The 15358-nt window shown below is 45.6% G+C and overlaps 1 protein-coding gene across 2 annotated transcripts in view; it reads left to right on the top strand.

Annotated features, from left to right (window-relative positions):
* The window catches only part of LOC139403123 (microtubule-associated tumor suppressor 1 homolog), a 78432-nt gene that overhangs the window by 31042 nt on the left and 32032 nt on the right, over positions 1–15358 (top strand). For both annotated transcript variants that reach the window (XM_071146833.1, XM_071146832.1), the window contains exon 6: positions 2595–2702. In XM_071146833.1, coding sequence (XP_071002934.1) covers positions 2595–2702 — 108 coding nt within the window. The remainder of the gene's footprint in view (positions 1–2594; positions 2703–15358) is intronic.

The raw sequence follows: 15358 nt of genomic DNA, 5'->3' as shown, positions 1-15358 counted from the left end.
ATTGGTTCATTTATACACTTTATCTCCACTATAATGTGTGTCAATGAATATAGCGCTCCCTTATATTGGTTAGATAGAATCTCTGTTTATTTCTGTGGCCCCTGGAAGTGCCCACAGGATATGAGTAATATTAGCTTGGGGTAGATGGAGTACAGTACATCTGCTGTAGCGACGTCATGTTGCCATGGCAGCAGTGACCACTGACAGTTAATGGATACAGTAGTCGGTATGTTAGTTGATTTTTTTTCCCTGTAGATTTCTGCTTGGTTGAAGTGTAAACATATGAGTACCAATATTTTTTATTCCATTGTATCTAGGTCAGTCTGATTTTTCTCATTGGTTTCAAATGTCTTAATTCAACTATAACTTATGAGGACACACACACTCTCTTTCTCTCACACACACACTGCAATGACTCACCGCCGAGGTAGAACACTCCATTCCCACAAATATCTATTCCTTGTGTCCCACTATATTGTAAAATACCAAACCATATAAAGGGGAGTACCTAGTCAGTTGTACAACTGAATGCCTTCAACTGAAATGTGTCTTCCGCATTTAACCCAACCCCTCTGAATCAGAGAGATGCGGGGGACTGCCATAATTGACATCCACGTCTTTCGGCCCCCGGGGAACAGCGGGTTAACTGCCTTGCTCAGGGGCAGAACGACAGATTTTTACCTTGTCAGCTCGGGGATTCAACCCAGCAACCTTTCGGTTACTGGCCCAACGCTCTAACCACTAGGCTACCTGCATATCAACAGACTAGCTGATTTGTGATTATCTAACTATCTCATTTCTAAAATTATGTTTTAACATAATAGTTTTCCAACCCTGTGGCTCAAATGACCCATCATTCTCCGATTCCCATTGAGTAGGGCCCAGTTATCGATCTGGATATCCTCAATCGGATAGGATTGAATGCATAGAAATATAATTAATAGAACGGGAGTCCTCATTCAAGTCAATGATTCTTCTGTTCTATTAATTCTATTTCTATGGATTTAATCCTATCCAATAGATGAAATCCAGATAACTTTTTGATAAGCTGGGCCCAGGTGATTATGAGGTGTTTATTTATCCACCCTCAGCTTGACCCTGTGGTAGGTGGACACAGGGGCTTGTACCCTGTAGTGGTAGGTGGACACAGGGGCTTGTACCCTGTAGTGGTAGGTGGACACAGGGGCTTGTACCCTGTGGTAGGTGGACACAGGGGCTTGTACCCTGTGGTAGGTGGACACAGGGCCTTGTACCCTGTAGTGGTAGGTGGACACAGGGGCTTGTACCCTGTAGTGGTAGGTGGACACAGGGGCTTGTACCCTGTAGTGGTAGGTGGACACAGGGGCTTGTACCCTGTAGTGGTAGGTGGACACAGGGGCTTGTACCCTGTAGTGGTAGGTGGACACAGGGCCTTGTACCCTGTAGTGGTAGGTGGACACAGGGGCTTGTACCCTGTAGTGGTAGGTGGACACAGGGGCTTGTACCCTGTAGTGGTAGGTGGACACAGGGGCTTGTACCCTGTAGTGGTAGGTGGACACAGGGGCTTGTACCCTGTAGTGGTAGGTGGGCACAGGGGCTTGTACCCTGTAGTGGTAGGTGGACACAGGGGCTTGTACCCTGTAGTGGTAGGTGGACACAGGGGCTTGTACCCTGTAGTGGTAGGTGGACACAGGGGCTTGTACCCTGTAGTGGTAGGTGGACACAGGGGCTTGTACCCTGTAGTGGTAGGTGGACACAGGGGCTTGTACCCTGTAGTGGTAGGTGGACACAGGGGCTTGTACCCTGTAGTGGTAGGTGGACGCAGGGGCTTGTACCCTGTAGTGGTAGGTGTACACAGGGGCTTGTACCCTGTAGTGGTAGGTGGACGCAGGGGCTTGTACCCTGTAGTGGTAGGTGGACGCAGGGGCTTGTACCCTGTAGTGGTAGGTGGACGCAGGGGCTTGTACCCTGTAGTGGTAGGTGGACGCAGGGGCTTGTACCCTGTAGTGGTAGGTGGACGCAGGGGCTTGTACCCTGTAGTGGTAGGTGGACACAGGGGCTTGTACCCTGTAGTAGGAGGTGGACACAGGGGCATGTACCCTGTAGTGGTAGGTGGACACAGGGGCTTGTACCCTGTAGTAGGAGGTGGACACAGGGGCTTGTACCCAGTAGTAGTAGGTGGACACAGGGGCTTGTACCCTGTAGTAGGAGGTGGACACAGGGGCTTGTACCCTGTAGTAGGAGGTGGACACAGGGGCTTGTACCCTGTAGTAGGAGGTGGACACAGGGGCTTGTACCCTGTAGTAGGAGGTGGACACAGGGGCTTGTACCCTGTAGTAGGAGGTGGACACAGGGGCTTGTACCCTGTAGTAGGAGGTGGACACAGGGGCTTGTACCCTGTAGTAGGAGGTGGACACAGGGGCTTGTACCCTGTAGTAGGAGGTGGACACAGGGGCTAAATCTCTGCGCTCTCCTTTAAGACCCAAGCTCCACTACTACACAGATACTACTTCATAAAACCACACTAGCCCTATAACCTGGTAGTCTCTGCTACAAGGCTGCAGTTAGGTTTAGTCTGTCTGTTGACATGGTGTTTCACTATTTCTCTACCATAGGGCTGAAGACTCCAGCGGTGACCAGCCAGGTAGCAGGCAAGCAGGCCCAGAACCCCCTTCAGAGGGCCGGCTCGGCCAGATTCAACCGCCCCGCAGCTGCTGCCACAGGTAAGAGTTCTGTTTGAACGTTTTGGTGTTGGGTTTGGGTTTTGTGCCTGGGTTCCGTCTGCTAGTGTTTAGTGTTTTTCTACGTAATGGTTAGGGTTGCTTAGAAGGCACTAGAACCAAGGATCTTGAAGTATATTTAAACAATAAGGCCCGAGGGGGTGTTGTATATGGCCAATATACCACGGTGGAGTGCCAGGACACCGCCCTTTGCTGTGGTATATTGGCCATATATCACAAACCCCTGATGTGCCTTATTGCTGTTATAAACTGGTTACCAACGTAATTAGAACAGTAAAAATAACTGTTTTATCATATCCGTTGTATACGGTCTTATATACAACGGCTGTCAGCCAATCGGCATTCAGGGCTCGAACCACCCAGTTTATAATTTATTATAGTGTCTCTGAAAAAGAGACTTGAGGGCAATATGATTCTCACCCATACAGGTGTCATGGGTTATTGTTGAATTGTGAGCAAACCTCCACAAACCAGTGATACTTTAGCACCCACACCACAGGAGAAGGTAGGCCCCCAGTTACCATGGTAGCGCTCCAGCGTCATCACACACTGGATTTGTGTAAAACTAGACTTGGAAAATTCCCGGCCTCAATATACAGTATGAAAGTGACGAGTCATTTTCCAGGAAGTAGCCTTGAAGTTTTTTAACTTTTGTTTTTGAAGTTTTGTAAGCTTTTAAAATGGTCTTCAATGGGCAAAAATGGAGCGCAGTGTTCTTCAGTGCAAAAACTTTATTACAGGCATCTGGCAGAAGTAAATTCATACACAAACACAGCTATTATTGTATATACAGTACCGGTCAAAAGTTTGGACACACCTACTCATTCAAGGGTTTTTCTTTATTTGTACTATTTTATACATTGTAGAATAAAAATGAAGACATCAAAACGACGAAATTACACATGGAATCTTGTAGTAACCAACATTTTTTTAAACAAATGTATTTTAGATTCTTCAAAGTAGCTTCACTATGCCTTGATGACAGCTTTGCACACTCTTGGCATTCTCTCAACCGGCTTCACCTGGAATGCTTTTGCAATAGTTTTGAAGGAGTTTCCACATGTTGAGCACTTGTTGGCTTTTCCTTCACTCTGTGGTCTAACTCATCCCTAACCATCTCAATTAGTTTGAGGTTGGATGATTGTGGAGGCCAGGTCATCTGATGCAGCACTCCATCACTCTCCTTCTTGGTCAAATAGCCCTTACACAGCCTGGAGGTGTGTTGGGTCATTGTCCTGTTGAAAAACAAATGATAGTCCCACTAAGTGCAAACAGATGGGATGGTGTATCGCTGCAGAATGCTGTGGTAGCCACGCTGGTTGTGTGCCTTGAATTCTAAATAAATCACAGTGTCACCAGCAAAGCACCATCACACCTCCTTCTTCATGCTTCATGGTGGGAACCACACATGCAGAGATCATCCGTTCACCTACTCTGCATCTCAGAAAGACATGGCAGTTGGAACAGATTTCTACCAGTCTAATGTCCATTGCTCATGTTTCTCGGTCCAAGCAAGTCTCTTCTTATTATTGGTGTCCTTTAGTAGTGGTTTCTTTCTGGCAATTTGATCATGAAGGCCTGATTCACACAGTCTCCTCTGAACAGTTGATGTTGAGATGTATCTGTTACTTGAACTCTGTGAAGCATTTATTTGGGCTGCAATTTCTGAGGCTAGTAACTGTAATGAACTTATCCTCTGCAGCAGAGGTAACTCTGGGTCTTCCTTTCCTGTGGCGGTCATCATGAGAGCCAGTTTCATCATAGCGCTTGATGGTTTTTGCGACTGCACTTGAAGAAAATGTCAAAGTTCTTGAAATGTTCCGGATTGACTGACCTTCATGTCTTAAAGTAATGATGGACTGTCTTTCTCTTTGCTTATCTGAGCTGTTCTTCCCATAATACAGACTTGGTCTTTTACCAAACAGGGCTGTCTTCTGTATACCACCTCTACCTTGTCACCACATAGCTGATTGGCTCAAATGGATTAAGAAGGAAAGAAATTCTACAAATGAACTTTTAACAAGGTACACCTGTTAATTGAAACGCATTCCAGGTGACTACCTCATGAAGCTGGTTGAGAGAATGCCAAGCATGTGCAAAGCTGTCAACAAGGCAAAGGGTGGCTACTTTGAAGAATCTCAAGTATAGAATATATATATTTTTGTTTAAACTCTACAGGACCGGTGTATCCCCCACGGGATGGTTAAGCTAACGTAGGCTAATGTGATTAGCATGAGTTTATAAGTTACATGAACATTTCCCAGGACAGACATATCTGATATGGGCAGAAAGCTTTAAATTCTTGTTAATCTAACTGCACTGTCCAATTTACAGTAGCTATTACAGTGAAAGAAAACCACGCTATTGTTTGAGGAGAGTTCACAATTATGAACTTAAATGTATTAATGAACCATTTGGGCAGTCTTGAACAGATATGCAATGGTTCATTGGATCAGTCTAAAACTTTGCACATACACTGCTGCCACCTAGTGGTCAAAGTCTGAATTAAACCTGGGCTGGAATAATACATTATGGCCTTTTTCTTCCATTTCAAATATGATGGTTAAAAAAAATTAAACACATGTTTTTTTTCTTTGTATGATCTTTTACCAGATCTAGGGCGTTGTTCTTCTACATTCATTTCACATTTCCACAAACTTCAGAGTGTTTCCTTTCAAATGGTATCAAGAAAATGCTTGCTTCAGGTCCTGAGCTACAAGCTGTTAGATTTGGGTGTGTCATTTTAGGGGCAAATTGGGAAAAAAAGGGATGGATCCTTAAGAGTTTTTTTAACACTTGTTTGGTAACTACATGATTCCATATGTGTTATTTCATAGTTTTGATGTCTTCACTATTATTCTATATTGTATAAAATAGTCAAAATAAAGAAAAACCCTGGAATGAGTAGGTGTTTCCAAACTTTTGACTGGTACTGTATATATCTTAAATGACCTAGTTTTCATGAATTTGATGATATAATCAAGCAAGCACATTCAAAAGATTAGGGGACAGGAACAGGAAGTATGACGTAGGACGATATCACTTGCACGTTGTATCAGTGCACTTCCCTTGACCAGTGTTGTCAAAAGTGTTGCAATGTTGTTACATCACAGATGGCTGACTGAATAATTCTAGCTCAATATACAGTACAATCCGAAAGTGTTTCTATAACTATGAACTAACTTTTAACCTCATTTCATTTCACTGAAGTTTTAAGCAGTGGTGTGAAGTACTTTTAAGTTAAAAAAAAAAAAACTTTAAAGTATTACTTAAGAATTTTTTGGGTACCTGTACTTTATGGTTAACATTTTTGAAAACTATGACTTTTACTTCACTACATTCCTAAAGAAAATAATGTACTTTTTACTCCATGCAGTTTCCCTGACACCCAAAAGTACTTGTTACATTTTGAATGCTTAGCAGGACAGGAAAATAGTCAAAATCTCACACTTATCAAGAGAACATCCCTGGCCATCCCTAATACCTGATCTGGCAGATTCACTAAACACACATGCTTTGTTTGTAAATTGTGTTGGAGTGTTGGAGTGTGCCCCTTGCTATGCTTTAATAGAAAAATAGAAAACTTTTACTTTTGATACTTAAGTACATTTGTGCAATTACATTTACATTTGATTCTTAAGTATATTTAAAACCAAATACATTTAGACTTTTACTCAAGTAGTATTTTACTGGGTGACTTTTACTTTTTCTATTAAGGTATATTTACTTTTACTCAAGAATTGGATACTTTTCCCCCACTGGTTTTAAGTCACTGTGTTTAGTTCAAAGGTTTTCTATTTAAAACACATTTATGGACTTCTGTAGCCTAATTGGGGAGATAAGAGGGAGAAAATTATAAATAGAAGAATGTAAAAACGTGTTAGCGATTTGGAAAGCATTCCCGTGTGTGTGTGGGTCATTAGGAGCGTTTGGGTTGTGCGTTCTGGCTGACTAGCTCGGAGCTCACAAGCTCGTGACAAGGGTAAACAAACACACAAAGAATGGTGTCCCGAACACTTCCTGTCATTAAAGGGATACAGGGGACTGATGGAAATCACTTGGAGTGAAACTAGGCTAAACTGTTGCCTCTGTCACACACAGACCCTGTGTGCGTGCATGGTTAAACAGCGCTGTTGTATCCAGGCTTGTCACAGATGCCGGCCGGCCACGTCAGCAGTGCCCTGGCGTCGCTACAAATACTTCTTACCTTTGACTGCATTGTTGTGGACATGTGCTCTAACGTGGCGATTCCCATCTGTTTTAACTGGCAGGTTGGCACCGTGTGGTGAGTCAGGAGGAGAATAGTCCAATGTAATGTGTTGACACTAAGGCCATTTGTCCTGCGATCTCTACTGTTGGCAGTTGGCAATAATGCCACTACTAAGGACATGTGGTCCGAACGTGCTCCTATCAACAGGTCTCAGATTAGTTTTTGTTGCTCAGCTCATAAGAGTTGAGGTTAGATTTGGGTTTGCGATTGCTGATCCCAAATCAGTCTTTAAAAAAGCAGAAAGTACAGTGTTTTTAGTTAACATATTTAGGCCATCTCTCAGAGGCTTTGAATTATGGATGTGTTCCTGGAGGCCTGGTCAAGCATGGGTCTGTGGTTAGTCCCCTCCCCCAGCCTGGGCTGGTCTTGATTGGGCTAGGCCTCGGCGCCTGGCTGCCTCTCTGCTGCGGTTGCGTCAGGAACTCCCATTGGGGGTTTGTGGGGAGCCACCAGTTGCAGACATGCTGTCACCCCCTTCGGCATACCACGCACGCGCACACACACACACACACACACACACAGACACACACACACAAAACAATGGCTTTACAGGACAGTGGTTACAATGGCTGTTGAAGCTGTCTGGCAAGATGCCTGTTTTCAGTTTTCTTTTTTAAGACAGACTTTATTCAGTTTGTTGCCCCCTGCCTAAGTTTAGATATTGGATCAGTGCAGCGCTGCTATGGGACTATTTATACTTCAGGCCTGAGTTGTACTTGAGTTGTCTTGCCTTGTAGCTCAGGACATATTTCTCAAGTGGGGCTCTTACATGAAGTGACCACTTGGAGATTCTTCAAGTCTCATTTGTCAAACTAAAATATTGTTTTTGTTAGTTCTGTCACATTGTTGGATACAGGACCATGCATTTCAGGGGTGTCATTTTAGTGAAACTTAGGTTATGGCAAAGTGACAAGGAGCTTATTTACTGCCTTCCCTTCCGCTCCGAGGCGTCTGCATGGTCCTAAAGTCAGACTTCTCAGAGGTGGCAGGTCCCAGAGTGGTGTACGTAGTCGTTCCTGATCTGGTAGCCTAACCAGGTAAAACTCTGGACCTTTTACAGGTTGACGTGATTAATATGTTGTAAAAATGATTCATATGGGACCAGAGTATTTCTAATCAGGTCACAGGGTTTTAAAACATTCCTGGAAAACTCCTGGCCTCGAGGAGGAGGATAAACCCTGTCAAACTTCAACAACTTTGTACTTGTTAATATGAATTAGATTTAAAAGCAGAACTATGTTGGTTTCCTATACACCGACACAGAGAAGCAACATGATTGGAAAATAAAACTCACAGGGCTGAGCTTGCTTTATGCAGGTTGCGTATAGTCTGCGCTATGCAACTGTAGGCCTAATTACAAACCGGTCTGAGTGTCAACTACTGTGTTTATTGATTCATTCCACTTAATCATTTTGGATTGGAAAAGGTCTAGAGAGCCTAGTCAGACCAAATTTGAATATAAACCAAATTTTATCCCATTCACATTTCCTCACGAACAAATGGGCTATAAATACACAATGTTACCGCTTCGTCTACCCTGGCCAGAGGAACAGGGTGCATAGTAGGCTACACGACGCAGCTGGTATTGTTAGTAGCCTAGTCTACAGTTGATCAGACTGAAAAAGAGTCTGATTTCCATGCAATACAGCATGTCAGATGGCTGGTGTTTAGGCTGCTACATTTATGTAAGAGTTGTTGCTTGTGTGGGAAGTGATGGGTTATCACGCTTGCTAAATACCAGAGGAAAGTAGAGAGAGCCCCTTGAGCTTTGTGCGCTGTGCTCGGCCCGTGCGACCTGCGATTTCTGTGAATCTGATTGGTTGAGACACGCAAAGCGCTGTAGCTGAACTCCGATATGAAGGACAAAGACATTCTGTGTGTTGAGTTTGACAAATCATGAGGCAAATGGGTCTAAAAAAACAGCACTTTGCTATTAAACTCTACCGACAAACAAATAAATGCAACATGTTGTTTTGGTCCCATGAGCTGAAATGTTCCATATGCACAAAAGCAAAGCTTTATTTCTCTCCAATTTTTTTGCACAAATGTGTTTTACGTCCCTGTTTGTGAGCATTTCTCCTTTGCCAAGATAATCCATCCACCTGACAGTTGTGGCATATCAGGAAGATGATTTTAAAAAGCATGATCATTACACAGGTGCACCTTGTGCCGGGGACAATAAAAGGCCACTCTAAAATGTGCAGTTTTGTCACACTACCCAATGCCACAGATGTCTTAAGTTTTGGGAGCATACAATCGGCATGCTGACTGCAGGAATGTCCACCAGAGTAGATAATTGAATGTTAATTTCTCGACCATGAGCCTCCTCCAACGTCGTTTTAGAGAATATGGCAGTACATCCAACCGGACTAAAAACTGCAGACCATGTGTTACCACGCGTTTATATTTTTGTTCAGTATAAATCAAAAGTGCCGCTGCCACACCTGATTTGAAAACGAAATGCCGACTTGCAACAGATGTTCCGGTGGCCCTGAGAGTACACTAATACTGCTAAACCGAATTGGCCTTTTAAAAGGATGGATTGGATGGATTTTAGTACCCATTTTAAATTGTTGGTGTTGAGCTCGGGTATGGCCATACCCAACTGCCGTCTCTCTCTCTCTCTTTCCATCTCTCACTCACTCACTCACTCACACAGATTTCTCTCTGGAGTGACCTTGTCCCTGTAAACCACGGCTGCCTCGGAGGAGAGGAGAGGGGGATGTGGAGGGGAGAGGGGTGTTACAAACCCATTAACTAGCCTACTAATATTGTTGCATTGGTTAAGTCTAGGGGCCTCGTTACATGGTCTGTAACCTCGTTACATGGTCTGTAACCTGACTCATTATGTCTAGGGGTCTTAGTTACATAGTTACATGGTCTGTAACCTGACTCATTATGTCTAGGGGTCTTAGTTACATAGTTACATGGTCTGTAACCTGACTCATTATGTCTAGGGGTCTTAGTTTCATAGTTACATGGTCTGTAACCTGAATGAATGTGTGCATTTGTGAGAAATCAGCATATGCACCTCAATGTTGAATGTACTGTGCCCAGGGAGAGAGCAACCTTACCTTGGTCCAGGGCCAGCTCTGTCTCTCTTGACGTCTGGGTCGGCCAGTCCAAGCAAATTATTATTTCTTCAGATGGTGCTGAAACTTAAATTTGTACAAAAAAGAAAAGGCCTTCCCAAACTAAAGACTCAAAAAACTAACGAAAGCCCTCAAACAAAACGAGTTGGTTCCCCAAGCTGCCACTGTGACATCACCTTAATTGTCAGTACCTGATGTGCTTATCAAGCCTTGGCTCAGCACCTAGACCTGGTTGCTGCCCTCTGGTGGTGGAGTGTGGAAGTGTATCCTGGAGAGTGTTTGTCTATGTCCTAACACTAACCTTCCCCTCCACATCATAACAGGGGGAAGAGTAGGAAGTGCCATCATGTGACTGACACCCCCTGACTCACATTTGATCATATGCCCCATTCACTACCACACCCTCCAATGTGCACCAATGCGTATCTTGTCATTATTGATTAGGTGACATCACTATCTATTAGCATGAATTCAATTCATAAACCCCCAACAGAATGTCAGTCGCATTGAATCCCAGCCATCTCTATGGTCCAGTGTTTATCTGTGCCTCATCATCCATATACCCCCTGTGGTGTGTATTCCACACTGATTCTCCAGACAGTGAAAAGAGCAGCTGAAGGAAGGAAATGGACAGCCATTCACAGGCTGCCTGTACAGCCACCCTGTAGAATAGTGTCACTCATCAATATTCTGAGGCGTGTGTGTTTGTTTTATGTGTGACAAATGCATCCCTTTCACAGACTCCACCCTCCCAGTGAATAGGCTTAACACAGCACCTGCCACAGAGGGAGAGATGGAGATAGAAGGAATAGAAAGAGAGAGAGAGAGGGGTGGAGAGAGGGGAGTGATGGGAGAGGGGTGGGGCCTCCTGCTTTCAAGGATCCACATTTTTCTTCTCTCCTTTATCTCTGCTCTCCCATCAGTTGGAACCTCGGTATGAACCATCTGCATCCTCCCACCTTCTCTTCTCCTTTCCTTCCCTCCATCCATCCGTCCATCCTCCCCCTCACATGTTCACCCTGGGAGTGAAGGAGAGCGAGATGTTATTCTCATGTCCCTCCCACTTGCAGCTCTGCGCACACTCCTCCCTCCTCCCTCCCTCCCTCCCTCCATCCCTAGCAGCATCTCTCTGTGTGTTTTCTTCACAGTACTATCGAAAGAACCAATGTGAGATACACAGAGATGCCGAGGCTGAGCTTTGTCTAACCGTGTGTTTGTGTGAAAGAGAACCTCTAACGCCTATTGGTCCCAAATGCTGCAGTGTGTGTTTGTTGCAGTGTGTGTGTCTGTGTCCGCGGCTGTGTGTGTGTGAGGCATCACTAGGGGACATTGCATACTACCGCTGATCCTCTGAAGAAGAGATCATCATCGTCAGTGTTTCTGCCTACATTTGTTCCTTTCTCTCTGAGGATTCTACTACAGACTAGACCTGGACTATCTCTCCAAACTGTTACTGCCTCTACTGCAGGTGGCAGAAAAACAATGCTATTTTTGGCGCCATTTTCTCTTGTTTTCCATTGGCTGGGGGTACAGCTCGAGTGTAATTTTTTCCCCCTATGCTCCCGCACTCATTCACAGCTCCTGTAGCTCTCTCTCGCTATCTGGGAGTGGTGTAGCTCTCTCTCTCCCTCTATCTGGGAGTGGTGTAGCTCTCTCTCTCCCTCTATCTGGGAGTGGTGTAGCTCTCTCTCTCCCTCTATCTGGGAGTGGTGTAGCTCTCTCTCCCCCTCTATCTGGGAGTGGTGTAGCTCTCTCTCTCCCTCTATCTGGGAGTGGTGTAGCTCTCTCTCCCCCTCTATCTGGGAGTGGTGTAGCTCTCCCTCTCCCTCTATCTGGGAGTGGTGTAGCTCTCTCTCTCTCCCCCTCTATCTGGGAGTGGTGTAGCTCTCTCTCTCCCTCTATCTGGGAGTGGTGTAGCTCTCTCTCTCCCTCTTTCTGGGAGTGGTGTAGCTCTCCCTCTCCCTCTATCTGGGAGTGGTGTAGCTCTCCCTCTCCCTCTATCTGGGAGTGGTGTAGCTCTCTCTCTCCCTCTATCTGGGAGTGGTGTAGCTCTCTCCCCCCTCTATCTGGAAGTGGTGTAGCTCTCTCCATCTATCGGAGTGGTGTAGCTCTCTCCCTCTCCCTCTATCTGGGAGTGGTGTAGCTCTCCCTCTCCCTCTATCTGGGAGTGGTGTAGCTCTCCCTCTTCCTCTATCTGGGAGTGGTGCAGCTGCTCTCTCTCTCCATCTATCGGAGTGGTGTACCTCTCTCCCCCCCTCTATCTGGGTGGTGTAGCTCTCTCTCTCCCTTTATCTGGGAGTGGTGTAGCTCTCTCTCTCCCTCTATCTGGGAGTGGTGCAGCTGCTCTTTTGGACTTGTTTTTGTTGGGAGTCTTTTTCTCTTGTTCCCTCCTTGGAGGATTATCTACCTAGAGACTAACCTAGTCTGGAGGAGTATCTACCTAGAGACTAACCTAGTCTGGAGGAGTATCTACCTAGAGACCAACCTAGTCTGGAGGAGGATCTACCCTAGAGACCAACCTAGTCTGGAGGAGGATCTACCCTAGAGACTAACCTAGTCTGGAGGAGTATCTACCTAGAGACTAACCTAGTCTGGAGGAGTATCTACCTAGAGACCAACCTAGTCTGGAGGAGGATCTACCCTAGAGACCAACCTAGTCTGGAGGAGTATCTACCTAGAGACCAACCTAGTCTGGGGGAGTATCTACCTAGAGACTAACCTAGTCTGGAGGAGTATCTACCTAGAGACCAACCTAGTCTGGAGGAGTATCTACCTAGAGACTAACCTAGTCTGGAGGAGTATCTATCTAGAGACTAACCTAGTCTGGAGGAGTATCTACCTAGAGACCAACCTAGTCTGGAGGAGTATCTACCTAGAGACCAACCTAGTCTGGAGGAGTATCTACCTAGAGACTAACCTAGTCTGGAGGAGTATCTACCTAGAGACCAACCTAGTCTGGAGGAGGATCTACCCTAGAGACCAACCTAGTCTGGAGGAGGATCTACCTAGAGACTAACCTAGTCTGGAGGAGTATCTACCTAGAGACTAACCTAGTCTGGAGGAGTATCTACCCTAGAGACCAACCTAGTCTGGAGGAGTATCTACCTAGAGACTAACCAAGTCTGGAGGAGTATCTACCTAGAGACTAACCAAGTCTGGAGGAGTATCTACCTAGAGACTAACCTAGTCTGGAGGAGTATCTACCTAGAGACCAACATAGTCTGGAGGAGGATCTACCCTAGAGACCAACCGAGTCTGGAGGAGTATCTACCTAGAGACTAACCTAGTCTGGAGGAGTATCTACCTAGAGACTAACCTAGTCTGGAGGAGTATCTACCCTAGAGACCAACCTAGTCTGGAGGAGTATCTACCTAGAGACTAACCTAGTCTGGAGGAGTATCTACCTAGAGACTAACCTAGTCTGGAGGAGTATCTACCCTAGAGACCAACCTAGTCTGGAGGAGTATCTACCTAGAGACTAACCTAGTCTGGAGGAGGATCTACCCTAGAGACCAACCTAGTCTGGAGGAGTATCTACCTAGAGACTAACCTAGTCTGGAGGAGTATCTACCTAGAGACCAACCTAGTCTGGAGGAGGATCTACCCTAGAGACCAACCTAGTCTGGAGGAGTATCTACCTAGAGACTAATCTAGTCTGGTGGAGTATCTACCTAGAGACTAACCTAGTCTGGAGGAGTATCTACCCTAGAGACCAACCTAGTCTGGAGGAGTATCTACCTAGAGACTAACCTAGTCTGGAGGAGTATCTACCTAGAGACCAACCTAGTCTGGAGGAGTATCTACCTAGAGACTAACCTAGTCTGGAGGAGTATCTACCTAGAGACCAACCTAGTCTGGAGGAGGATCTACCCTAGAGACCAACCTAGTCTGGAGGAGGATCTACCCTAGAGACCAACCTAGTCTGGAGGAGTATCTACCTAGAGACTAACCTAGTCTGGAGGAGTATCTACCTAGAGACTAACCTAGTCTGGAGGAGTATCTACCTAGAGACCAACCTAGTCTGGAGGAGTATCTACCTAGAGACTAACCTAGTCTGGAGGAGTATCTACCTAGAGACTAACCAAGTCTGGAGGAGTATCTACCTAGAGACTAACCTAGTCTGGAGGAGTATCTACCTAGAGACCAACATAGTCTGGAGGAGGATCTACCCTAGAGACCAACCTAGTCTGGAGGAGTATCTACCTAGAGACTAACCTAGTCTGGAGGAGTATCTACCTAGAGACTAACCTAGTCTGGAGGAGTATCTACCCTAGAGACCAACCTAGTCTGGAGGAGTATCTACCTAGAGACTAACCTAGTCTGGAGGAGTATCTACCTAGAGACTAACCTAGTCTGGAGGAGTATCTACCCTAGAGACCAACCTAGTCTGGAGGAGTATCTACCTAGAGACTAACCTAGTCTGGAGGAGTATCTACCTAGAGACCAACCTAGTCTGGAGGAGGATCTACCCTAGAGACCAACCTAGTCTGGAGGAGTATCTACCTAGAGACTAACCTAGTCTGGAGGAGTATCTACCTAGAGACCAACCTAGTCTGGAGGAGTATCTACCTAGAGACTAAAGACAAGAGACAGTGGATTGTTCCCTCCTTTTTTCTTTGCTTTTATACTAGAGGAATCTCTCACCAGAGACATGTTATGGTCTCCTAGACTCTCTCTGTCTAACTTCCATGTGAAGTTGACAGCCAAAGGATTGTTCCGGAATCTCCAACTCCTCTCGGGATGCAAGAAGACCACTGTGGTGTTCCATGCAGGTCTGAGACACACACACACACACACCTCATCACTCCATCCATCGTACCCCTCCTCCGTTGTCTTATCTCCCACGTTCCCTATTTCTACCCCCGTGCCGCGGCAGCCATTGTTGCCTTGCAGTCCTTCTTTACCAGGGGGTTCTCTCACTGTTGTGTATAGCCGCCATGTCTACAAATTAGATGCCACTCTCTATGAGTCTGTGTCTGTGTGTGTATTTGTGTGTGTGTTTTCTACACTAGTGGCTCCACCATAGCGTGGTGGTGAATAGCCGGCAAGGCAGAGGGCTTCTTCTAACCGTGAAGCCCAGAGGGCCTTGACTCCCATGGTACCCAGACACACAGCCTCATCTGGCTCCTAGTAGCCTGACCATCGTTCTGTCATTAAACCACTATGTTAAGACGGTCTGGAACAGGCCTTTTCTTTGTGTTCTGTGTCATTGTATCTATTATGAAGCAGTACTATGGGCTGGCATGCTGGTTTTGTGTCAATCACACACTTGACTC

Source organism: Oncorhynchus clarkii, unplaced genomic scaffold (assembly GCF_045791955.1).
Source record: "Oncorhynchus clarkii lewisi isolate Uvic-CL-2024 unplaced genomic scaffold, UVic_Ocla_1.0 unplaced_contig_6757_pilon_pilon, whole genome shotgun sequence".
NCBI lineage: Eukaryota > Metazoa > Chordata > Actinopteri > Salmoniformes > Salmonidae > Oncorhynchus > Oncorhynchus clarkii.
Note: the sequence above shows the minus strand (reverse complement) of the source record. Positions and strands in the feature narration are given on the sequence as shown.